The sequence below is a fragment of the Crinia signifera genome, chromosome 3, assembly GCF_055691185.1.
Source record: "Crinia signifera chromosome 3, ASM5569118v1, whole genome shotgun sequence".
Classification (NCBI taxonomy): domain Eukaryota; kingdom Metazoa; phylum Chordata; class Amphibia; order Anura; family Myobatrachidae; genus Crinia; species Crinia signifera.
The window spans coordinates 142,270,724-142,297,999 of record NC_139219.1 but is presented as its reverse complement, the minus strand read 5'-3'; the positions used below and the strand labels follow the sequence as shown (position 1 = coordinate 142,297,999).

The 27,276-nt window shown below is 44.5% G+C and overlaps 1 protein-coding gene across 6 annotated transcripts in view; it reads right to left on the bottom strand.

Moving 5' to 3' along the window:
* The window catches only part of BCLAF1 (BCL2 associated transcription factor 1), a 49,416-nt gene extending 22,469 nt beyond the window's left edge, over positions 1-26,947 (bottom strand). For 2 of the 6 annotated variants that reach the window (XR_014471686.1, XM_083176634.1), the window contains exons 1-6: positions 26,778-26,946; positions 23,357-23,483; positions 14,430-15,332; positions 13,471-14,109; positions 13,218-13,387; positions 4,652-4,757 (exon numbers count right to left, since the gene is read on the bottom strand). Coding sequence is in view for 4 of the 6 variants with exons in the window: in XM_083176634.1 (XP_083032760.1) it covers positions 4,652-4,757; positions 13,218-13,387; positions 13,471-14,109; positions 14,430-15,332; positions 23,357-23,454 (1,916 nt within the window). In the remaining 2 variants the exon portion in view is untranslated. Of the gene's footprint in view, positions 1-4,651; positions 4,758-13,217; positions 13,388-13,470; positions 14,110-14,429; positions 15,333-23,356; positions 23,484-26,777 lie in introns of all 6 variants that reach the window. The other 4 variants (XM_083176632.1, XM_083176633.1, XR_014471687.1 and 1 more) reach the window with 3 other exon arrangements.
* Positions 26,948-27,276: the final 329 nt, after the last annotated feature.

Below are 27,276 nucleotides of genomic sequence, written 5' to 3'. Positions count from 1 at the left end.
CTAACACGAACTGGAGAGTCCAGGGATGCAGTAGGGGAGGAGCCTACCCTCTAAAACTTTAGGATAGGTGCCTGGCTCCTTCGGACCCTCCTACATCCCAGTGTTGAGCTGTGTCACCAGGACCATTGAAAGAGAAACAAAATTTTCCGTTATCCCAAACCTACTCAATGTATCCATCAGATGTTCCCATGTGACCATATCGAATGCTTTCTCTGCATCCAAAGAAAGCACTACATTGGTTTTAGGAGTTGGATGTAAACTAATCCATTTTATCACCGTCAGCAGTTTCCTTATATTTGCGCCCCCAAATGAAACCGGATTGGTCCGGGTGGACTATGGATGGTAACACCACCTTCAGTCTCTCAGATAGTATTTTTGTTCAAATTTTATAATCTGAATTAAGTAAAGATATGGGCCTATACCACCCCTGAATAACTTGCCTGACTTGTTCCCCTCTGAAATGAGAATTTAGATTCAAGTGAAGACAGGATGCCATCGAATGTGGTTTTATGAGTCAAATATTCCTTTCTATTCTCCCTACAGGGGTTTATTTTACAAGTTTGGTATGAGGAAGTAAGGGCTGATTGGGATTCCAGATAAGTGGCTTCTATTGTTTTTTCTCTCATCTTACAATAAGACATTATTTGGCCTCTAATCACCGATTTGGACGCCTGCCAGAACAAGGGGTCCTCATCTGCCAAGGCCGAATTGTCATGCTGGTACTCCATCCACATCACCACCAATTTTGCCCTAAACTGTAGGGAATTCAAAAGATATGAGGGGAATCGCCACTGGCGAACAGGGCCCTTATCTGATTTACATGCAAACGTCAGCCAGCATAAAGCATGGTCAGAGATTGAGATAGGTTCTATATGGGAATCTATTATTCTAGAGAACAGAGGTATTGAGATCAATAAGTAGTTTAACCGAGATAATGTGCCATGCACTGCTGACAGGCATGTATATTCACGTTCCGTGGGGTAGCATGCCCTCCACGAATCCACCAATTGCAGTTTATGTATCACCGAGCCCATGATACTGCCCTCCAATCTGTTACGTCTAGTTGGAGCCATGTTCCTATCTAGGACCGGAGAAGCCACCACATTATAATCTCCTCCCATTATAATTGTGTCTGATGGGCATGCATGTAACTTATTGACCAAAGGGGTAAAGAATTCTCTAGACTTGGAATTTGGGGCATATACGTTACACATAGTGTATCTCGTACCATTAGCTGTGACATCCAAAATTACATCTCCTCCCTGGGGGTCAGAAACAATTGAGTGTGTCTGCATTCCCAAATATTGGCGTGCTAGGATAACTACACCTCTGGCCTTGGACGAGTAGGAGGCCGAAGGTATCACGCTCAATCTGAGAGTGATAAGTTTAGCCATCTCAGGTGGTAACAGATGCGTCTCCTAAAGGAACATAACATCCAGACGCATCTTATTTAAATAAATGAGAATTTTTTTTCTGTTTAGCCGGAGTATTAAAACCTCCCACATTTAAAGTTCCTATTTTCAAAATTAGTCATGTTACAAATCTAATGAATGCATAACAATGGCAATGACTTACATAGAAGACGATAGAGAGGACACAAAAGGGATGGTAAAAGCAGTCACACAGGGGGGAAAACCACCATTCATAATCCCCAGGAGAAGGGACCAGAGAAACAAAAGTCAACTTGGGGGTGTACTAACCCCAGCAAAGTGTAATTAGAACATAGATACTTTTTAATTTTTAGTCTTAGCCATACAGCCAAGTGTTTTAAGAATCTACAAAAAAAACCAGGGTTGCTCCTAGTGGACCCCAGCCCAACAATGACATAAAAACAATTGTGTACCGACGCCCTATAACCACTATTGTGGCGCATCAATTCCAAAGAAAACCATATATCAAGAAATAGTAAGGATCAGAGGTCTTTGAAAGTTGAGTGTCCAAACTAGGGCTGCATGAGAGGACAATGTGACAACAGGAACTCCATTACCCATTGCATAGTCTGTATATAGCATACGGAGCTTATTTATCAGTGTAAAGATCATGGAAAAATCGCTGGAATCTGTAGCCTCATATCACATAGTGCCACAGCTGGGACTTTATCACTGTGCCACCATCTGTGAGCCAGGGGTCCCCTCCGCGGAAGCGTCCAAATGCTCTTTTAGAAAACCTTCTGCATCTGCAGCATTAGTGAATTCTTTAATAGAATCTCCTATGGAAAGCCTCAGGCGTGCCGGGTAAAGTAGGGCAAATCTCATCTGCATGTTGAACAGCCTGGCACACAGAGGCGCAAATTCCCTTTGCGCCCGTGTAACTTCCGCAGAAAAGTCTTGGAAAATAAATATTTTGGCTCCATTCCAGGCCAGATCCCTTCTTTTCCTCGAGGCAGACCATATAACCTCCTTATGGAGGAAGTTCAAACACTTCAAGATCACAACTCTAGGTCTTCCATTAGTAGGCCTCCTTAGGGGTCCCAACCGATAAGCTCTCTGAGGGGTAGATTTATTAAGCTTGGTGAAGTGATAAACTGTCTGTTTTTTATCACCGGCCAATCAGTTCCTACCTGTCATTTTTCAAAGCAAGCCTGTAACTTCACAGGTATGTGCTGATTGGCCGGTGATAAAAACCAGACAGTTTATCACTTCACCGAGCTTAATAAATCTGCCCCTTAATGACCATGTCTTTACACTCGTCAGTTATTTGTAGCAACTTGGGCAATGAGGTCTGAATAAAGTTGAACAAATCTGGCCCATTAATGGATTCCTCAAGGCCCACTATACAGAGATTATTCCTCCTTGCCCTGTTCTCTAAAGTGTCCACTTTAGCTTGTAATTGACATAGTATCCTGTTGTCTGGATGTAATCTGTTTAACATTCACCACATCTGTAAAAAGCTCTCCCACCCTGTGATCAGTCTCATGCTGCACATGAGTGATCTGCTGCAGCTGCACCTTTAGGTCTTGTATAGCTGAGGAGAATTTGGAGGCTAGTGCCTCCATGAGGGGCCCCATGGTCTGCTGGATTGCCCTCACCACCTCCCCGTAGGTATCTGGGGAGTCCTCAGCTGAAGGTGATGCTGGCGAGGGGACCAGTGTGAGGCGCGCCCGAAATTGTGGGGGCATGGCCTAGCAGAGAGGGGGCATGGCCTGTACTCACTACGCTGCCGTGAGGTCACGCCCCCGTTTTCGCTGCTGTGGGTGCATGCCCCCAGCCCCTCTGGCATGCGCACAGTGTCTATTCATGGATTACACCCACCCTGGCAAACAGTGATGTGTGAATGCCCATGTGGAGTGCAAAAACAAGTTAGGATGCCACACTGCGGGGTGGTTATTCTGGTTGAGTCTTTCGGATGTGAATTTGCATCCTTGCGAGTCAACCAAACCCCAGCCTTGCAAATGGTGGTACACTGGCCCACCATTCACAAGGCACGTACGTTTGCACTGGATGCAAATGGATGTTTTACATAAACATCCATTCGCAGCCTGTGCGGGAATACTCACATCATTCGATGGTTGGCGAACATCAAATGATGTGGAACGTGCACGCAGATCTAAGGTTGCTCAGAGCAACCTTAGATCTGCATGCACATTGTGAGGGAAGTGGGCAGGCAGCTAACATCTGGTGATGTCAGCAGCCTGCCCCCCCACACCATCAATTCATTACCAAAATGCCCATGAAATGCTGGGCGTTCTCATATGCTAATGGTCCGCACCACTGCCCCATCCCACCCAGCGGCAGCATGGTTGGGTGGGCATACCCAGCGAACATTGTTCGCCTTTGCCGCACGCACCAAGACAAAAAATCGTCCATGAATAACACAGGAAAATTGTGGTGTTCATGTATACACAATAATGTATGTAACACAAGCTGGGTATACTTCATGCGCGCGCGCGTGCACACACACAAACAGAAAAAAAAAGTTAATGTATTTAAAACAAACAAAAAAAAAAAAACATTTGTGGTAGTCAGCCATTCAAAAGGCAGCTTTTTACCAGATACACAGTGGAGGCATAATTCTCCCTATGGCAGCTGCGTGTTCTAATACCACTTCCAGTCACGTCAGACTCAGGGAAGGGTAGGAGGTCCTGGGAGCCGGCCCGCTGTCCAGGGATGAGCACTCGGGCAGCGGGTACAGCAGAGTGAAGTGGCGGGTGCTGGGAGCAAGTGCGTGCACGGTCCGGCGCTATCTACAGCACACGGACCCAATACAACATGCCTTGGCTGCATATGCTGGGTGATTGCCACGAAGTGACCTCCCACCACCAGGTGAGCTACCGCAATTACGACAGCGAGCTACCAGTCGCTCGCAAGCGACGGGTTGACAATCGTTGGACTAGATCAACAGTACTTATGTAATGCACACTCTCAAAATTACATACCGTATATACTCGAGTATAAGTCGACCCTAATATAAGCCGAGGCACCTAATTTTACAACAAAAAAACTGGGAAAACTTATTGACTCAAGTGGGACCCTCACTCGAGTATAAGCCGAGGGGGGCTTTTTCAGCATAAAAAATGTTCTGAAAAAGTAGGCTTATACTCGAGTATATATGGTACTTAATGTGTGTAAGTGTTTTCTAACTGCTTAACAGAACAGAAGTCACAAAAGATCTTCTGGTACTTATTTAGAGTTCCAGATAGAATGACACTAACCTATGTATTTCAGGACTCTTTGGACGGCTGGCCTGATCCTTGGGGACTTTCAAATATCCTGCAAACCTCTCACTGAGGGTCTTTCCATCGCCTTTGAAATAATGTTCTGTTGGTTGAAAAGCAGAAACATTTGTTTTACAGTGCTCAAGAAGCAAAAACCATCCAAGTTTAGAAGAATGTGAACAATACACAGGAAAAACATTCATATAACATCTATCCTCATAACTAACTGTGCTAGCATCTCTGAACTACAATAGAATACCATCCTGACCATGGTAAAGCCATTTACATGTTATATTCAGAACATTCACATAGGAAGTATTTATATTTCCCTTCTTATGGATAGGCCCCACTTCTAGCGGACAAGCAGTTCTGTTTCCGAAATATTGGACAAAAATATAAAAATGTTGTATCATCGTCATGGGTTTCTAATTCATATATTAATTGCACCAGGAAAATGTGTTGCATACAACTTATTCACCCGCTTTATTATGGAAGAGCCATAACAGTAGGAAACCACAAACAAAAAAGACTCAATATTTGGAGAGCAATATCAATTACCATTACAGTATTTTTGTTAATGAACTAAAGAAATAACTCTGACACGTCTCTGCAACATGAGTATGCATGTTTGTATCTGCTATATTACACATACAGCAAGTCTCTTCAATAAGTGTAGCATATAACACTAGTTTCTACTCTCTCTCAATATATTGTATGAACAGCATCAGCCCATGTTTGTTTCAGTAATATTATTCTTCCACCCCACAACTGTACACTGATAGCTCAGCCAAGCTGTTACAATATGTCCATACCCGTAATTACAGCATTACATAATTTATCATGTGCAATAACATAATCAAACTATATGGCAGTATTTATTAAAATGTATTCCCCCAAATGACCAATAGCCCCTGGCAACAATTCTTGCAGGTCCAGTGTGGGTAATACTTTTAATAATGTTACCCTACTCAGGCACCATCTCTGTTTATGGACACTGAAATTACAGCCTGTGCTGAGACAAAGTAAAAGAGGCTGCAGTAATCAAATTTAGAATAAAAATACAGCAATAGATTTAAAAGTACTTCACATTATTGAGAGGCACCAGTGGTTTCTGAGTAGGATAAACACATTGCTAGGACATGAGGCTTAACGGGGAAATTACAATTATGATAAGTCATCTAATGCTGTGTACACATGGGTAGATATAACATTTGATTTTGACTATAAAGTCAAAATTTAATGCACATTGAATGCTTTCAGCAGCAGATTCGATCCCGATGCCTGTTCACGTTTAGTGGAAATGTTAAAGAAAAATAGTCTTACCATGCAAGACTATTGGGGGTATTCAATCCCCAGAACTGTTGGAATGTCCCGACAGTCGTGACCCTGGCCTGCTCGACTGTTATTTGGCAGGCGGGATTCAATGTCCCGTCTGAATGACGAAAAGGGCATGTGTCTGCGGATCGTTGAGAAACAGTGGTGATCTAGACAATCCAAGGCTGTTCTCTGCAAAACTTTTTTTTTAAAGTCGGGTCTGTTCTGCCGATATGCCTCTTCAATGCGGTTGGGAAAGACAGCATTGAAAAGGATCCAGTCGCTATTTTTCCTGTCGGAAAAATAGCGTCGGGGGATTGAATACCACCTATATCAAATCGAATCAAATCTAATCAGACGGCATATCAAATTGAAATCGTATCAAATTCCACATCTAACTGTGTGTACACTCCATAACTGTATTATTCCAGGTCTCAGGTAAAGACAGACATAAAGAAGTCAAGGCATATTTAAAGCTATCAATGGTGGGATGTAGTAGAGCAAATTGACCCAAGGTGTGGGTTGCTGGCCAAGCTCGAACATTTTATTAAAGCGAAAATCATTTACAAGGCAAAACCATGCCTTGTAAATGATTGCCACTTAAAAAAAAAAAAAAAACAGCCAGCATCCCGCACCTCTGACTTTTACATCCTGCCACAGGTATAATAGGAGCAAAATTAACAGGCTTCCAAATAAAATGGTTCTAGCCATTGTCCATTTCTTACAATAAACACAAATATGTGTAGTCAACTTAAGACGGGTCACAGAGTTTTCTATTTTTAGTAAAATTCTGTTTCTTTGCATAACTGTACCTCATGTTATAGTCAGTGCCAATATTGCTACTAAACATTAGACCGACAGCAAGTTTGAAATGCGGAGATGCAACAACATGTGAAGCAAGTAACCCTCTTTAAAAAATTCAACATCTATGTCCACTTACCGCCCATCATCCAGCACATGCCTCAATACCAAGCAATACAACTTGAAAGTCACTACAATAGAAGAGCCTCAAGCTTAATTCCAGCATACCCAGGAATATTTGGAGCTAGCAATTCAGATTGTTTGCCATTTGTGTCAGGAAGACTTGCATATTTGTGCATCAGCATTAGTATATTTATTGTTTTATATGAGTTTTCAAAACATTTTTCCAGGACCTAGTCATAATGAAAAAGAAATCAACACTGGGCAGTTCCAGCTCATTCTCAAAAAGTGGTTTACACGGACAAATGAAAAACAGCACCATATACTTATCAGGGATAGCCCAAACTCCCAGCATAACAGACACTTTATATTTTGAGCCAACGTAATCTCTTTAGTTAACTTATGCCACCTTGTTGTAAGGACAGATTTTTATATTTTACCCCATCAATAACCTGATGGTTGTAGCAGCTGTCCAATCAGATGGATTTACTTTCGTGCCCTTTATAATTGAATCTACTATGAAAGCTCTGCCATTGCCATGCTTGCATTTGCATTTGCTAATGTCTTGCTGCGGATACCATGTAGATGATGAAAATTCCATGAAACTCCTACCAAATTGTGACATTGGAATGGGTCAGTGTACGAAAGAGGGACATTTTAAATATAGTATCTCTGTATGTTATTTAAGACCATTTAAATAAACCCCCAGAACTTAACTACTCAAACATGTGGATACAGTTGAACGGAAGCGGTACATCTGTCAGAACAGGTCTACAGTCATTAGGTCGACCCCGGAAGGTCGACAGGGTTAAAGGTCGACAGTCATTAGGTCGACATGAGTTTTTCCCTTCTTTTTTTTAGGCGAATGTCGACATGGACACAGTTGGAGATGCACCGCAGCCCCTCGCTTCGCTCGCGATGCTTCGGGCACGGTGCCTCGTTACGCTCGGCACACTATTTTATTATCCCACCACGCCCTAGTGGATGGTAGGGCATGAAATACCGCCTGTCGGCACATGTCGGCTAAAAAAAAAAAGTGAAAAAAAACTCAGGTCGACCTAATGACCGCCCTAAACCCATGTCGACATTGGGGCAAATCGACCTTCCGGGGTCGACCTAATGAAAGTAGACCTAAGTCTGATCTGACAGATGACCGCTTCCCAGTTGAACAACCTATTGAGCTTATAATACTCAGCTAGGAGATCTTCATGTTGTGGCACACAGTCAGAAACTTACCTTATTCAGCTGCTCTGCAAGAGAAACTATGTTCTTTTAAGTCATGGAAGCAGAGTTTCCTGATAACAACTGAAACAATGGTGTGATACAAAATACAGGGGATGTGAATTCTCAGCCCTAGAACGTCTCCAGATACAAACGTTCTGTTATTGAAAGGAGTGTAGAAAATTAGATGTGAATGAAGTGTTGAATCCAATTTTACTTTTCATTGCAGCAGTGGAATGCCTAGGGCCTTAATGGCTAACCTTGACACTCCAGCTGTTGTTAAACTACACACATCCCAGCAAGCTCTGCTTCAGTTTTGCTATTTGGCCATGCTAAATCTGATGCAGAGCATGCTGGGATGTGTAGTTCAACAACAGCTGGAGTGTCAAAGTCAGCCGTTAAGGGCCTAGGATAACATATTCCCCCAGTGCAAAATCTCAAACCATCTCATCCCTAACCAGGGCTTAAAGTGGTCATGCAGAGGTGGGGGAACTTATTTCTCTATGCCACCTGATTCCCACCCCTCCTCTCCCCCCATTAGGCAGAGACAGGGCCAGTGTAGGGATTTTGGCACCCCCCTGCAAACTAGAATGCTTTTCTGTGCAGGGCCAATGTGGAGGTTAAAATGTTCCACCTCACCATTAGAGGTGGTGGAACTCAGTTCCACCCCGTTCCCCCTCACTTTAACCCCTGTCCAATGTTTGCCCAAGTGGCATACAACATAAAGTGTCACGCCAAATCTCATAATAAAAATCCGGGATTTTATCCAGACTAAAATGCACCCCCCTTAGTATTTTATCTATCTTAACTCAAACATTTTATTTTTTAAGGCTTGAACACCCGGTCTTCAAAAAATTTACAGTGCATAAAATAGGAAAAGGAAAACTATATGACAGATATAGCAAAGCTTGGATAGAGATAAAGTACTAATCAGCACCCATCATTTTTCTATCGCAGCCCCACTCACAAGAGGGAATTCTCCTATGCCAAGACCCTTTGCCCTAAGATTAGATTAGATTAGTCTTTATTGTCATCACCCCAGGTAGGGTGACAAAATTCAGTTTAGCATCCATCCAAATACAGACATTAATAAAATACAAAATGATCCACAGACTAACACCCATAAACCCTCCCCTAGCCCAATTCAGCATTTAATTCTAAAATCGCCCTAGGAAAAAAGATTATCCTTAAGCTGTGTACACACGGCAGCGATATATCACTGAGCGATATATCGCTCAGTATCCCGTTTGCATTAGCGACCAGAGATGGTCGTTGATGAAAAAGAAACTGCCGGGGGAGCCTGGCAGTGGAAATCAGCTGGCTGCAGGAGCATGTTCCTGTGATCACTACAGGGGGGGGAAACGGGAGAGCGCACCCGGTGACATATCGCCGGTGCACACTGCCATCACGGGCAATATGGTCGCTCAGCGACCATATTGCCCGCGATATTAGCAAAAATCTCCCCCGTGTGTACACACCTTTAGAGGAGATATTGTAAAATGTGTACAGCATAATAAAAGTGTGTGCTGAGTAACAAATATCAGCCCTGCAAAGGTGCTGAACCAAGGCACAGTGGCAAAATACCCAGGAAGTCCCCACCAACAGTTGAATTGGCTTTCATGGGGAACAGGGTAATGCATCAATGCATAGGCCCGACTGATAACTGCCTAAATCCACCTGCCTAGCATCTGCTTGGAAAAGTACCAATCTGTGTTCTTGTTATCATAGGGACGCAAGCATCTAAGGGCCTGATTTGGTTTGCTAATGGACAAAACCAGGTGAGGCTGATGTAACATGTGCAGATAGCGTTAGATTTGGGCGGGGTGTGTACTATAAACTGATATTTCAATGTAAAAAATAAAGCAGACAGTAGTTACCCTTCACAGAAAAGAAATAACTCACCCAAATTTAACTCTCTGTCCGTAACATTTGCCACAACTGCAGTGCGCAAACCAAATGTGCTTTGCAAACCTGAATCACCCCCTAAATTCCTTGCTTTGGTTATCCTAGATCTAAAAAGAGCCTGTACCACATACAAAGATGCAAAGGATGGAGAACACTGCACAGGGTCCAACAGCAAGATATGTAAATTCTATTTGGAACAGACATTCTCCTGAAAATAAAAAACCCAGCCTGGTAGACAAGATCTGTAATGGTAAAAAAAGCTCCCCTACTAGATATGGCACTTAAATCCAATACCCTCCATGCTGAAGAAATGACAAGCAGAAACACTGTGAAGGGATGATACAGAACCACGTGTTCAACTGTGCCTGCAAGAGCAGAAAGATTGCCAATTGAAATGTCCCTGGGCATTTTGAGCTGCTTTCAGGGTATAATCCACAGCGAAGAGCGCTTATGCACGCTCCCGCATCATCCCCAGCCTTAGCCGTTCATCTGCTAGTTTTACCAGCAGAACGAACCACTTTCCATCGTCTCCTACTGTGAAAAGTGGTTCAATGACTGTGAAAATCACTGGCCCAGGTGAAGTTTGCTCAGTGTGTATGCACTGAGCGAATTTCTACATAATCGCTGACCATAACACGTGTAAATCCAGAACGTCTCTCTTTGACCAAGTTTACTAAGTAAATCTCCTCCTCTCTCACTAAGTATAATCTGTTCAAAAGGGCTTTGAATGACAAAATTCAGATCTATTGAGAGAGGAGATTTACTTAATAAACTTGGTCAGAGACGTTTTGGATTTACACGCTTTAAACACTCACTCTGGGCGGCCTCAATGGAAAATTATGACATCACCCCTTTCTTGCATTGAGACATGGTGCTGGAAGTTGCAAGCTGAGAAGCGCAGCATTGTTGGGCTGTGCCCCGCTGTCGGGCTCTTCCTGTACACTGTGGTTTCTGCGCTGGGTGCCCGCATCCATAAATAGCATACAAGGGTGGGAGGTGCAGCATTCCAAGCGTCTTAGTAAAGAAATCAGTCAGACAGACATATTAGCGACAACATTTTATTGCCTTTAATGAGGCAATTTCTTCAGGTCATACCCCCTGTAAAAGTCCATACCGATGACAAAATGCACTGGGCATGGTTTCCACAGTGATGTGATTCTCATCCGGTAGTTGAGGAGCACGGTCTATCTACACGATGGTGGCTGTGTAGCATTGGCTGATGTTAGAGATTGCTCTTCGATACTTCACTTACACGGCTGGCAAGCTGTTAATCTCTTACCTTAATTGTATGTGAGCTTTTTTTATTAAGTAAAGTTATATCTACTATTTTACTCATTGTGCTCTAGCACAGTAAGAATGTGTCACTCCAGGTGCTTCACCAAAAAGTAGTTTTTGCCAATAAACTACTTTTTGGTGAAGCCCCTGGAGTGACACATTTTTACTGTCATAGATAGATTATCTGATTATATGTCTTCTTTTCTACAAGGAACGCGAGTGCCACTGCTCTACTCTATATATATCTATATCTATATATATATATATTCAAAAACAAGAAGAGGTGCGCCTCAGTGTAAAACCGTATTTATTTTAAAACACAGACAAGTGCAGGTACACAGATCAATAAAGACTCGTACCAGGCGGATAACCGCTGTGGGCTGGTTACCACAAGGTTTGACATAAAACTCCCAGGCAATAACTCCTACCACCTTTCAAGGCGCCGCTGGATCTCGAACAGACTGCCGGCTAGCCACCAAGACAAGCAGCGTGTCAGCGTGTAGGCGAACGTGGATGGAGCAGGAGAAGCCGGGTGCAAGGAAAGCTGTCGTCACTAGCCCTGCTATATATATATATATATATATATATATATATATATATATATATATATATATACACATACACATACACACACACACACATATACACACATATACACACACACTATGGGCCTTATTCAGATCTGAGCTCAGTACAAATTTGTGTCGAGAATGGACTAAGCCACATGCACTGCAGGTGGAGCAGATGTAACATATATAGTTAGATTTGTGTGAGTCACTTTGTTTCTGCGCATGGTAAATACTGGCTGCATTATTTTTACACTGCAATTTAGATTTCAGTTTCAGCACACCCTACCCAAATTTAACTCTTTGCACAGGTTTTTGCCCATTTTTCAAAAAAATGTGTACTGAGCTCAGATCTGAATAAAGCCCTATGTCAGAGAGCCTGCAGGAATACACTACAGTAAATTACAGTTAACCAAAACATCACCTACTGTTGGAACTAATAAATGAGTTTCTAATAAAAACCTGTCACAGAGTAATGGTCACATACAATAGTTGCCGGATATGCACACAACATTCATTTGGCAGTGATGTACACTATAGCCAAATACAACAAAGTAGGTGACCTAAAGTATCCAACAAGCTATATTCTGACAAAACAATGTGAAAATTAGAGGAGGATAAAGTGCTGAAAAGAGTGAGAGCCTTTGGCAAGGTTGTCTGAGGTGTGAGCGGCAAATGGCTAAAAAGGACCCTCCCCCAGGATGACCACTTATGTAAAATGTCCATGGTGGTCAGCCCAGGATTGGGCTGTCAATGGGCAATTTCCAGTGTTCCACAACATGGCTCTGGTGTACTTCAGGGGCCAGCTGTGGCCACTGTGGGCATTAGATGGAGTGGCCGGTATGAATAGTGCACAGGAAGCACCATGGCTTGCCACCAAGAGCAGACACATATTAAAACAATAAATAATGTGCAGGACCAGCGAAAACATTGACCAGCTCCATCGTGCACACAAAAACAACAGGCAATTCAGGGTAGGGAGTGAGGTACAGGAGCTCCATGCTTCACCAGCACCACATATACCCAGTGTTTCCTGTGTCCTCCATGGAAGACTGAAATTGCGCAGCATCACATTAGCACCATAAACTCTAAATGTATGTTAATGTAATGCATCTGCTCTCTTGGTGTGCTATCCTATGTAGAATATATTCTTCATTACAAATGGGACACCTACACGAGAACAGCAGTATGCATATAGCATATTTATTAGATGCTAAAGTAAAACCAACACCAGTACTGCGTATTCAGCAAAGTACAAAAACTGTGGCTGCGTTTAGTGTATGACAGATAATACACAACTTTCTAAAGGCCAAACATTTTAATGATAATCATTTGCATCACACCACCATTGGATTGCTTACCTTTGACAAACTGTACTAATGATACCACATGGTAGATAAAGGACTCAGGGGAGGTTTTGCTGGAGAAGGAAACCTTCATGTGGTCAAAGATGGATCGGAAATCTTTCTGTTTCTTGACTGAATGTACAAGAGTACTTGCTAGCAGACGGTCATTTACCATAGAGGATGTCCTATGTACAACAGAAAATAATATTTAGCTTGAATAATGGAGGCAACAGCACTCAACTAGATTAAAACATTACTACATCTTTACCTGGTATCATCAAGTGGCACAGAAATCATCCGAAGTTTGACCTCAGGGTGGTGAGACTCTGTTACCACCATTTTGATCCTAAGTGGACTTTCCTCTCTGAACACCGCCTTCTCTCTAACGTCAACACTCTGATGTAATGGAAAACTGCAACTCAATGGGTCTTTCATCTTTTCAATCATAACTGGGTCAAGTGACTTGGAGTCCTTTTTAATCATTGACCTCTCACTAGCTTTGTCCTCATCTTTATGTCTGTCTTTAGAGGACACTTTATGTGCCTTACCCTCTCTAACCTTCTCTCCTTCTTTGCTCGGTTTGCCTGCAGCTTTGGACTTGAATTTTGTTCCGTCCTCCTCAGAGATCCAGTGGGAGGAGGAGGAAAACCCTTTGCCTTGATCAGCTAGCACGGCCTTTCTAAACTGCCTGTAGTCTTCTACTTCCTCTGTATCTTCACTTTCAGAAATGGACAAAAACTGAGCTTTAACTGGATCTTTCTCCAAAAAATAATCCAATGTATCACGATGGTCCCAGTTTTTCCCACCTTCTTTTTTAGACTTATCCAATGCCCTATCCTTTTGACTTTCTTTCTCTCTGATATTAACCCTTTCTATTGGAAATAAACCAAGTTCTTCATCAGGATACCTGCAGGTGTAAGCAGAATGTCAACAAATTTGAAAATGGGGACATGTACATAACAAGTAAAACTGCTCATTTCTGCAACAGCAATCATATTAATAGACTATTAAATATGGAAAACAGATTAGTAACTTAAAAAAGCTTATTACAGTCAACATATAAAATTGTGTTGCATAGTATTACTTAAAACATAGAAATGTAGCAGTTAAGGAACAAAAAATAAACATCTAAAACTCAAATAGGTTAGATAATAAATTACTAATGTACTTCGTGTCAGAGACCACTGCTTAACACATCATGAAATAAACATATGACAACCACCATACCTTTTTAAATGTTTTACACCTTTAGCAGGTTCTTGTTCTGCTGCATCAGTGTACAGCGTATATTGAGAATGCCCTTCATCACGTGAAGGGTTCTGAGATGGAACAGTCTTTGCTGGACTCTTTTGGGAAGGGATATGAAGTGGACTGTTTTGTGAAGGACTGTAGCGCGTGGAACCATTGCCGCCAGATCCAGACCCAGACCTTTCTGGAGTATGCACAATGGAATGTGAATTTTGAGACAAAGTGTCTTTACCAGAGTGGACCACACTAAGAATAGGGCAATCAGACTGCGAGGAACTCTGGCTAGGTGGTGAGGCCACAGGGGAAGGGCTACAAGGGGATCTTGGGCTGTTATCATAGGCAGACAGCCCTGCCCAACTGTCACCATGTAAGTCTAATTCTTTGCCAAGTTCATCTAAAGGCTCAGAAGGATCAAAAGCATCTTTCTGATCATCCGCTGATTTCTCATTTTTAGGACTTTGTAATTTTTCAGCCCCTTCAGTTTTTTGCTTTGTTTTTTCTTGGGAACCACGAGATTTTTTCACTGGTGACTTGCTGTAACATGATGAGGAACGGGATGAAGACGAACGTGGTGATTGGGAGGACTTGTAGGATCTCTGGGATCGGCTTCTAGATCTTTGAGATGATGCAGACCTCCTTTTTGGACTTCTAGAGCGAGACCGTCCACGTCGAGGACTTCGGGAGTACCTACGATTCCACATTGGCCGGTAACCACCACGATAATACCTTCCACCACCTCCTTGATAATAACCTCTGGCTCTTCCTCTAAAGCCATAAGGACGTCTCATTCCTCTATTGTTCCTGTAATCTCTGCGGAAATCTCTATTGTAAACACGCTCTCTGCTGCGAGATCGGGAATATGTTCTTGATCGAGATCTGGAACTTAAGTTAAAGTGCAATGATTATTCTTCAAGATACTATAAAATGAAAACACTGGGAATGAAGCAACTGTTTATAAGGGAGAAAACAAAGAAAAAGACATAGCTAAACCCAAGCAAGATTCCGTTTTTTTTTTTTTTTTATCAGTTCAATTAAGTCAGTGCACATTATTCTTGAAACCAGTTGTTTAAATTATGCATTTAAAAGAAGAAAGATAGAACAAGATATATCAACTCAAGTTTAACAAAGCAGGTTAGCAATCATGTCAATTAAATAGTATTCTTATTCAGTAAAATGCGTAATATACAAATTTCACGCTACATGGTATCAATTGTAAATCATGATTTGATTACAAAAAGTATCTCAAAAGTCACTGCTTAAAATATGAATGCTATAGTTTCTCTATTTTGCATACTATTTGTATGCTAAGCCCTATACACACTGCATGACCGCAGCCAATATACTTAACCATATCTTGCATAGGGTTTATTGGACCTACTTCAGATTGTATCAAAATGGTGGATCATCACTTGATACTTGCCCAAATGCTCAGCACCAGATGCTGATTTCTGCCATTTGCTCTCGCGGTGCCCCAGATTTTTTTTTTTTCTGGGTGGCAATAACAAGCTGTATAAGGGACACTGGTATCCAGCTCCCATTGTTGAGCCCCCATATTTATTTATTTGGGTTGGAAATCCAAGAGACTATCTCCTCCTTTCAATGTTTATATGTTAATAAAGGGATTTTTGTAAGAACTTACCATTCAAATCCCTTTCTGTGAGTCCAGTCTGGTGACACAGCTCCACCTTGGGATGTAGGAGGGTCCACAGGAGCCAAGGCACCTATAGCTGAAACTTTTCCTCTGCCTGCAGGCTCCTCCCCTTCTGCATCCCATCATGCTTCAGTTCAATCCTAAAAAAGCACACTAGGATACACAACTCAGTACAATGACCAACATCTTCTAATGCCCAACATCTTAGCAGATCCTGATGAAGAGGCCAAGACTCCACTGATAACCTCAGAATGTCTGAGTACCACGACCTCTTGGGCCAGTTCAGTGCAATCAGAATGGTTTGCACCTGCTGAGACCTTACGCGTTTCAACACCCTCTGTATCATTGGGAACAGAGGGAAGATATATACCAGGTGAAACTGACACTGAAACGACATGGCATCCACCGCCCAAGCGGTTGGGTCCCTGGTCCTGGAACAGAACTTCGGAACCTGACAGTTGTGCTTGGATGCTATTAAGTGCACCTCTGGGAGTCCCCAGAGAATCACAAGTTCCTGGAATAACTCCGGATGCAAGCACCATTCCCCCTCCAGCAGATCCTCCCTGCTGAGGAAATCCGCCTCTACATTCCGGATCCCTGGAATGAAGACAGCAGACAGAACCGGAATGTTGATTTCTGCCCAGGTAAGGATCCGTGAGACTTCCTGCATTGCCATCCTGCTGCGAGTCCCAACCTGATGATTCAGGTATGCCACAGCCGTGGCATTGTCCGACTGCACTCGGATAGGAAGGCCTTTCAAACTCTCCTCGGCCTGCTGAAGTCTTCCAAACTGCACAAAGCTCCAATAAATTTAAGTTTGGATTCCTGCTTGGACCAAAGACCCTGCAGCCGATGGTGAAGTGCAACTGCCCCCAACCCCTGAGACTGGTGTTGGTCATTATCAATACCCAGTCCCAAGAGCAAAGGGACCGCCCCAGCTTCAATGTCTCTATGACCGTCCACCAAAGTAAAGACTCCTTTGTCTCCTGAGAGAGACTAAAACTTTCCTGTTTCATGGTCTTTACATTTCCTGACCAGCCAGATAGAATGTTCCATTGCAAAATTCTGGAATGAAACCTGGCAAATTGAAGCGTCTCGAAAGTCGCCACTATCTTGCCCAGGAGTCTCACCCCGGTACTCTTTACCTAGAACGGCGCCCGCGATTTGAATCGCGGGCGTCGGGGGTAAAAAATCGCGGTCATCGCGGGTACATCAAAATCGGGTGCCCGCGATGACCGCGATTTTCCTATAGGGAACAATGTTAAAAAGGCAGATTGACCGCGATTTTAATGTAAAATGCCTCAATGCCCGCGATTTGGACATAGGAATCAATGTTAAATGGGCAAATAGGCACAATTAACCCTTAAATGTCCCCCCAAATGTTTAACGCCACCCCACGATCCACGCCAACCCGAAGCGTGGCGAGCGCAGCGAGCCCGCGAGGGGCGGCGGTACGCGTCCTCCGACCTTTTCATGCCCTACTATCCACGTCGGCGTGGAGTTGAGAATAGAATAGTGTGGCGAGCGCAGCGAGCCACCGAGGCCCGAAGCGTGCCCCGCGAGGGGACGCGGATACCTTCACAGGTAAACGCGTCCCTTCGCGGACTTCACAGGTGTCCGCGTCGCCACGGACACCTGTGAAGCCCGCGAGGGGACGCGTATAACTGTGAAGGTATCCGCGTCCCCTCGCCACGCTTCGGGCCTCGGTGGCTCGCTGCGCTCGCCACACTATTCTATTCTCAACTCCACGCCGACGTGGATAGTAGGGCATGAAAAGGTCGGAGGACGCGTACCGCCGCCGCTCGCCACGCTTCGGGTTGGCGTGGATCGTGGGGTGGCGTTAAAAATTTGGGTGGACATTTAAGGGTTAATTGTGCCTATTTGGGCTCTGTAGCCCATTTAACATTGATTCCTATGTCCAAATCGCGGGCATTGAAGCATTGAATGTAAAATCGCGATCACCAATAAATTTAACATTGAACCCTATGGGAAATCGCGGTGATCGCGGATGCCGTTAATGTACTACCCGCGATGCCCGCGATCACCGCGATGGGCGCCCTTCTAGGTAAAGAGTACCCTCACCCCCTGCCAAACTGTAGGCCTGTGAGCCTGCAGTAACAGTAGGACTAACTGACGAATGTTCTTTGCTTTGGATTCTGGTAGGAAAACCCTGTGTAAATGGGTGTCCAGTATTACCCTCAAAAAAAGTAATCTCTGACATGGAATTAGATGGCATTTGGACATGTTTATAACCCATCCCATGTCCTGCAAAAACGGTGTTGCTATGGACAGGTTTTCCACCAACTTGTTCTCAGACTATGCTTTGAATAGTCTTAGTATGGGATGATCACAATCCCCCTGAGTCTCAGTGACGCAGCCATTACTGCCATCAGCTTTGTAAATACCCTTGGCGCTGTGGCCAGACCAAAGGGCAGGTCCTAGAACTGCAAATGAGTCTCCCCTATCGGGTAGCGAAGAAGAGACTGATGTTCCTTGCATATTGGTATGTGTAGATATGCATCCTGGATGTCCACGGATGCTAAAAATTCCCCTGGCTCTATGCTGCCAAGCACTGAGCAGCGAGACTCCATTTGGAAATGATCCGCCCATAGGTGTTGATTTAGGGTTCTCAAATTTAGAATGGGTCTGACTGACCCATCTGGGTTTGGGCTCCAAGAAGAGTATCAAATAAAAACCCTTCTTGTGTTCTTCCTGAGGGACCGGGAGCACAACGCCCTTCTCCCTGAGATTCGAGGCTGCTTCTAGAAGAACCGTGCATGCACTGGCATCTCGTGGGAAAGGGGTTGGCAGAAATCTCTATTAAAGATTCCCCCTGAGATTTATCCGATAACCTGTTGAGACAATGGATAGAACCCAATGGTTGTTGGAAGATTCGATCTGTCCCGATTAGGGTGGCCAATCCTGGGATCGGCGGGATCTGGACCCTAAAACACCGGGATTTCAATCCCGGGATTGGAGTTTCCAATCCAGGGATTTCGGGATTAGACTGCGCATGCGCAGACTAATGCCGGCCAGCGTCTGAGCGTGTGCTCAGACACTGCCCGGCTTCTCCCTTCCCCGGAAGTACAGAGGTCCCGCTGCGCAGGCCAAGCAGCTGCACAGAGCCAGTGTGGCTCTGTGCAGCATGCGTTTGACCCTGCCCACCAACCCGGCTGGTTCTCCAGAAGCCCGCCCCGCTAGCCGCTCCCCGCCCATCCATCCGGCCGGCTCCCCGCCCATCCATCCGGCCGGCTCCCCGCCCATCCATCCGGCCGGCTCCCCGCCCATCCATCCGGCCGGCTCCCCTGACGCCCGCCAACCCACCCGGCTGCCTGGCTGCCCACACACCCGGCTGCCTGGCTGCCCACACACCCGGCCGCACCGCACCCCAGCCACATGTAAGTAAATATGCGGGGCTGCCAGGTGCGTTTTTTAAATTAGGGAAGCAGATCTCGGGAATGGGCATTTTTCAATCCCGAAATCCGGGATTGAAAAAATGCTCCAGGATTGGCTTCCCTAGTCCCGATACTGCAGGAGGCGACCCCCCCACTCCGAGACCAGAACGGGGAGCCTGTATCCCGTCATGCGGAGGATTTATCCTCTCCTTTTGACACTTGCTTCTTACTGAAGGCTCCAAATCTGGATTTGGCAGCCTTACCTCTACCTGCCGGGAATCTACCTCTTCTCGCCTGTCCTTTACTGGATGCCCCGCCACGAAAGGGAGGAGCGAAAAGTAGGCTTAAACACCCCAAACTTAGAGCCTGAGGCTTTTGTGGTGGTAGGCAAGAAGGTAATTTACCCCCTCCCTCCCCCCCTGTTTAATAATGGCTTATAATTCAGAGCCAAAAAGCAATTCCCCTTTGAACTCTAGCGTTTCTAGGGCTTTCTTAGATTCACTGTCAGCATCCCAGGCCTTCAGCCAAAGGGCTCGTCTTGCCGACACCAAAGTGGCAGAAACCTTGGATGCCATCTTGGTACCTTTTCTCCTTAGCCTCAGTGATTCTCTCTGCCGCACACCTGAGTTTCTCTGCCAGGAGAAATGCCTCAGAATCAGGCCGCAGCTAATCAGCCAAAGCCTCAGCCCATTTAATCATACCCTTCGCTATCCAAGCTGAGGCAATAATGGGGTGGAGTGTAAATCCCACTCCCTCTAAAACAGCTTTTAGGCATCCTTCCACTTTTTTATTCACCGGATCCTTAAAGGCTGCACTACCTTGGACTGGTAATGCTGTGGCCTTGGACAGTCTAGCTACTGGAGCATCCACCAACGGGACTTTCTCCCAAATTTTAACATGCTCTTCAGGCATGGGATACATATTTGCAGATCTCTTGGACATAAGACACCTTTTTGTCAGGTACTTTCCAAGCCCCCCTAACAATGAGACCATACCAGGGTCTGAATGAAAAGTAACGGCTTGTCTAACAGCCAGGATGAGATCCTCAATGCCCGGGACAGAAGCCTCAGCCTCTTCCCTATGGTCACCAGGCAATTTGTCTGCACACACACACCATCATCATCTAAATAATCCAATAAAATAGGCAGTGTAACAGAAGGCTGTCTAGAGGATTTAGGACTATCAGGGGCTTTAGCAAACTTTTCCATGAGTGCATTAATTTTATGCACCCCCTGCGCAGTGTCCTGAATGACCTGTATTAATACGGGGTCCCCTTGCGCAGGAGCAATGGATCCCTGGGAGGAAAAACTGGGGCCAGGAGACCTGATTAAACAGTCCCTCTGTCCATTTAGTGCCTCAACCAGGGCATTCATAGACCTCCCTGCAGCCCACGCTAGCTCATGCTCAGACCCCTGGGCCTGTGTAATGCCAGGCACAGACTTACAAGCAGGGCAAGGCTCCCCTAGGTCCATCTGTTCACATGAATATTTAACCCTGCAAAAACTGCAGTTTAAAGACATGTCCTGTCGTCCCCCCCATCCCACCCCCCCCCTACAGCGGCAGCATCATCACCCGTGTCAGTCATGAGTAACCCACGGTGCAAAATGTTAGGCAAGGTACAAAACAGTATATCCTGTTGTACTTAGCTCTCTGCTTGCTGTTCTGTATTCAGCTTTAGCGGGGGTAGCGTTTCCAGGAGACTCCAAACTTGTGCTCAGCCACAGGTTCAGCCAGCTTCAGCTCACACTGCGGAGAGAGAAAATGGTGCCCGCACACAAGTGGGAAGGGACCAAGTCTGTGCTTCAGCAAGGCGGGAAGCCTGAATTGGCTTCCATTTCCCCCTTTAGCCGCTCCCACATCAAGTCTCCTCACCTCCTTGTACCTCCCCTCTGTCGGGATCACTTGGAGTCGTCCAGCACCGCCGAACACCTGTGACAGCCTTCACTTCCCCGTAGGGATTTCAGGCTGTAAGCTCTTCAAAGATGGTGGCCGCCATCATGGGAGGTCCTTCCCCCAAGATCCCCTTCTGCAAGGAGCCGGATCTGGAGCGCTCCCAGAGCCCAGGCAAACCCCAGCAATGCTGGGGTTAAGCGCTGTGCAGCGGGTGCAGACAGACACCCCTGCACACTTCTGTCAGCCTCTGCTGTGCTCTCAGTGTGTTTTGCTTCTATTAGAAGCAACACACTGGTGTAAAAAAACCTGTAATAACACTATAGTTAATAAAATAATAAAAACCTAACTATCTAGTGAAAAACCAGAATAAAAAAAGCCGGCTGCAACAGCAGCCGATCAGCCAAGCTCCCACTCCTGTGGGCACCTAAAACGAACTGAAGCATGATGGGACGCAGAAGGGGAGGAGCCTGCAGCCAGAAGAAAAGTTTCAGCTATAGGTGCCTCCTGAGGAGCCTCCTACATCCCAAGGTGGAGCGGTGTCACCGGAATGGACGAAAGAGAAAATCTCTTACTTTATACCATGTGTGCATATCTCGGACCTGGATGACTCAAGACACCAGTCCTTTACAGCTTGGGTGGCACTGGTTAATTCTACTCTTTCCCACGTAAGATTTATGTATACAAAACGCAAACGTCCAGCAAAATTTTAGAAGGTTTGGGGTATGTGGACTGTTATTACTAGTTATTCCTTGGAACATAACATCTCCTAAAAAGGAAGTTCAGGATTGGCTTCCTTGGCACCCTCCAGGCCTGCCTACACACTATGTGGTTTGTTTTACAGCTCTACACTGAACTGTATGTGATGCATTAGGTTTTAAGCACACTAAAAAAAACTTGATTAAAAAATAAAATAGCGAGCTTAGCAATTTTCACAACTAATTTGTCAAATTCACTTGGCACTAAAAGGGTTAGGCACAAAGTTAATCACGTTCTAAAATTATTAATCCTTTCAAAATTTCAGATGGAAAATTACCTTGGATGGGTGTGATTTGTTTGCCATTTCTGTAAGGCAATACATTGTCAGTAAATTGTAATCTATACCAGGGGCTCTCAAACTCGGTCTTCAGGACCCCACACAGTTCACGTTTTCCAGTTCAACCGGCAGGTGCATTCAATACTCATTGGCACATGTTAAAAGATGCAGGGGTGGAGCTAATTATTTCACTTGGGATTCTGTGAGAATACCTGCCAAACATGCACTGCATGGGGTCCTCATGACCGAGCTTGAGAAACAAGAACTCTATAGCCACATTTCCCAAACACTGCTGAGCAGTAGTTACTCCGCTCTGGCCCACATACTGTATATCATAGGCCTGTCTAATCTGTGGCTCTCCAGCTGTTAAACTTCACAGCATGCCCTGCCATGATTTCGCATTCCCTTATAGCAGGCATGTTCAACGTTGGCCCTCCAGATGTTGTGAAACTACACATCCCAGCATGCTTTGCCACAGTTTTGCTATTAGAGAATGCTAAAACTATTGCAAAGCATGCTGGGATGTGTAGTTTCAAAACATCTGGAGGGCCAACGTTGCCTGCCTTATAGCAATAATGTGGCCCGGTATGCTGGGATGTGTATATTTACAACAGGTTGGCCAGGCCTGCTGTATATAATGGTGACTTAGATCTAATGAACAGCTAGTAATATTTTGAAAGTAAAACTACAAACATGTTGCATTTGACTGGACAGTTGGGAGGATTCCTAAAGCAACAATTTCATAAAAGGCTGAATTTAGTTTAAAACTTTATCCATAGAAAAATACTTGTGTGTGACAGTACTCACTGTAGTACTAGGGAGCGATGAGAGGGATACTGGAGAAGTGTCCCCTGTAGGTCTGCTCCTCCCCCTTGTGGCGCCATATAAATAAAAAAACATTGAAGATATGTTTATTAAACAAGCATCTCTGTACCTGTATCTTTTCTTCCTTGAGTGTGACCGTGATCGGGATGATGATGGAGATCGGGACTTCGACCTCGAAGAATGGGACCTAGAATTGGATCTGCCCATTTTCTAAATTTTTACTTAACTGATTGCAACTGCACATTGAAAAGGAGAGAAGAGATTATTAATTAGCATCATATCTGCATAAAGTGCTAGCATGTATATGTAATGCATGAATTTATTTGTGCTGACGCATTCACTGTTTACTTGCCTTAAACAATAATGATTGATTAATTTAAAAAAAATGTATAGATTAATTGCAACATGGTATCTCCATGATGTTCATATATTGGCTTACATTATATACTGTAAAAAATTGCTTTAAAAGGGTCTAAAGCTGTGTACACACGGGGGTGAATTTCAGCACATATCGCTGGCAGTATGGTTGCTGAGCAGTCATACTGCCAGTGATTTCATGTGCTGTGGGAGATAAATCGCCAGGAGCGCACTCCAGCTGCCAGCCCTTCATGGTCGCTGGTCGCAGAGCATGCTCCTCCGATTATGGCTAAAAATTGCTGTGCACCAGCAATTTCTGGTCAAAATGAGGTAGACAGAATAGCTTGCGATTTTCAGCCAAAAAAAAAAAAAAAAAAAAAAAAAAAAAAATCGCTGGTTGCTGATGAAAACGGTACACTGAGCAATATATTGCTGAGAGATATTGCAAGTACACTGAGCAATATATTGCTGAGCGATTTTAAGCCAGAATCACTCAACTAAATCGCACCTTTTGTACACAGCTTAAGATATAGTGCTAGAGATGAAAATAAATCTAAATCAAAGCAATATTTGGCGTCATTATCCTTTGCGTTCAAAACAGCATCCATTCTTCTAGATAAACTTGCAAACAGCTTTTGAAGTAACTCGGCAGAGAGATTATTCCAAACATCTTAAGATAACTAAACACAGATCTTCTGTAGAGGTTATGTTGTTCTGCTCTTCAGCTAACAAAGCGCCTTCTGTTTCAGCCAAAAATGTAACATGTTTACTCATCAGTCCTTCGTCCCTGCTGCCATTTTTCTGCACCCCAGATCCTATGTGATCATGCATAGTTGAGTCACCTGGCCTTTCCACATTTAAGGTTTGGATTTTAGCAGCAATTCTTTTAATTCCACATCTGGCCAGACTTTCCGGACAGTAAATGGGTATACCTAGGTCCCACTGTTTTTTGACAGATCTGAGCTGATGGCACTGCTGGACATTTGCAATGGGAAGTAATAGTGAGCACACACTATACGATTTTCATTAATGATTTCATTCAGCGTCTATCCAATATATCATTAACGATAACCTCTTAACCCCTATCATCTGAACATGTAGTCAAATATGGCAATATCGTCAATGACTGCATATTCCAAATGGGCATCACCAAATTAAATCATTATCGATATTGTTCGGTGTTTACCCATGCATCATTCATTTTTATGGCCCTGCTGATAACAATGATATCGGCAGTATATCTGATGCACTAAATTTCCTTGGTCAACCACTGCCTTTTCCATTTCTTTATACTTCTTCAAAAGAGCTTGAACAGTACATCTTGATAGTCCAGTCTGCTTTGAAATCCTTGACTGAGAGAGACCTTGTTGATGCAGTATTACTACCTTGCACCTTGTTGCTGTATGTTTTGCCACTGTGTATGCCTTGTGACACAACCTTCCCTTTGTAGCAGAGTTTGGCTGTCACTCACCTAGTTTTAAGGTGCCCATACATGTTACAATTATTGTATCAAATATTGGATACAATATCGCATCTCATAGGTCCTCAAACTGCGGCCCTCCAGATGTTGTGAAACTACAAATCCCAGCATGCCTTGCCACAGTTTTGCTATAAGGGAGTGTTAAAACTGTGGCAAGGCATGCTGGGATTTGTAGTTTCACAACATCTGGAGGGCCGCAGTTTGTGGACCCATGTCGCATCTCATCGCATCTCGGTTTTGCGATAAGGTGAGATGAGATCTAGTACAAAAAGTGCTGCACATACTTTTTGTACTAGATCTCATCGCAAAACTGAGATGCGATGAGATGCAATATTGTATCCAATATTGGATACAATAATTGTAACGTGTATGGGCACCTTACGACCTGCTGTTCCTTTTTCAGTAAATGACTTTCAACCAACATATGAAAATAATCATTATCACCTGTTTGGTATAATTGGTGATCACACACCGAACTGTAACCCTACACAATCCCCGACTTTTTGCAAGTGTACCTAGAGTTGTATTTTTGTGGTTTTGAAGGAAAACGCTGGTCACATCACATAATGAATTGATTATAAGGTACTTGTGTATTATCACAGCGCCCAAGATTTCCATCATACGACATTGTATTGATCGAATGCGATGCGACCCGATTTTTAATTGTACAGGCACCCTGATGGGTGATTACTATGTTAAATGCCCCCATTGTTAACGCCACCCCCACTATCAACGCCAACCCGAAGCGTGGTGAGCGCAGCGAGCCCGCAAGCGGCGGCGGTACGCGTCCTCCGACCTTTTCATACCCCCACTATCCAAGTCGGTGTGGAGTTGAATTTAGATAGTGTGGCGAGCGCAGCGAGCCCGAAGCGTGGCGAGGGGGCGCGGATTACTTCACATGTAATCCGCGTCCGATCGCCACACTTCGGGCTCGCCACACTACCTAAAATCAACTCCACGTCAATGTGGATAGTGGGGGTATGAAAAGGTTTGACGACACATACCGCTGCGCTAGCCATGCTTCGGGTTGGCATTGATAGTGGGGGTGGCGTTAACAATGGGGGTGCATTTAACATAGTAATCCCCCATCAGGGTGCTTGTACAATTTAAAATCGCATGGCATGCGATGCGATATTTTATTTTACAGTGTGGGTCTTTGGACCCAAAAATCGGGTCCCATCACATACCTTAATTAGTGGTATGCGATGGGCGCCGTGATAATACACAAGTACCGATTTTGGAATTCTCATTTGTTCATTCTCTTTTCATTGATAAAAATAAACTACCACCATTTCTATTTTTTTGAAAGTATTTTTACTTTACATTTTTATTAAACCTGGCTAAAACTTTGCCAAGTAGTGTGTGTAAACAATACATATTTTACAGGCACCAGATGATACCTTACATATCTGTAATCTACAGACATGTACTGTAGATGCGGTTACAATGCATGTAGGTGGTAGTGGTGCAATGCGTGCCCTTCGACGCTGTGTGTGCGGGGAGTGATGCAGGGCAGTCAGGGCCCTTTGTGTTATACTCTGCACGTTTATACAGTGCCGGAGGTGCAGCAGCTCATGTGCACATACGGGAGTGGTGGGAGGTGCAGCTCAGGGGTAACATATGGCACGCGCAGGACGGGCGCAGTCTGTAATAAAATAAAAACATACGCCGCTGGTACAGGAGCTGAACGCACCTGCCAAGATGGACGAAGCTCACACACGCATAAGCTCCCCGCTGGCCGCCATTCCTCTACCTCTTCTTCCTCCTCTGTTACTAGCCAGGCTCCGGTAGGCGGCGTCTGCTGGTGAGGGAGGAAGTGACAGAAGCGGAAGTAGAATGTCCGTTCATTTGATGACGTCCCCACGTAACGGACCCCGCACAGCGTGACAAGGCGTAATAAAAAGGGATGAGAGTCTACTGCACGATGGAGCCTTCCACTGATTGGCCTGTGTCCCCTTCAGTAACCCGGAGGTGGGAACGTTTGTGTCCAATGGCTGCGCAGTACATGTGCCGCAGGCCTAGCGTCATGTGACTACCAACCTCTGTCATCTGGCAGATGACTATGCAGTGGTGGGGACTCGGAGAGAAGCTTGCTGAGCATGTTTACAGCAAACATCATTCATAACATTACTGTGTCTCAGTAGCATACCTCCCAACTTTGGACCAGCCGGAAGCGGGACGTAGCCTAATTC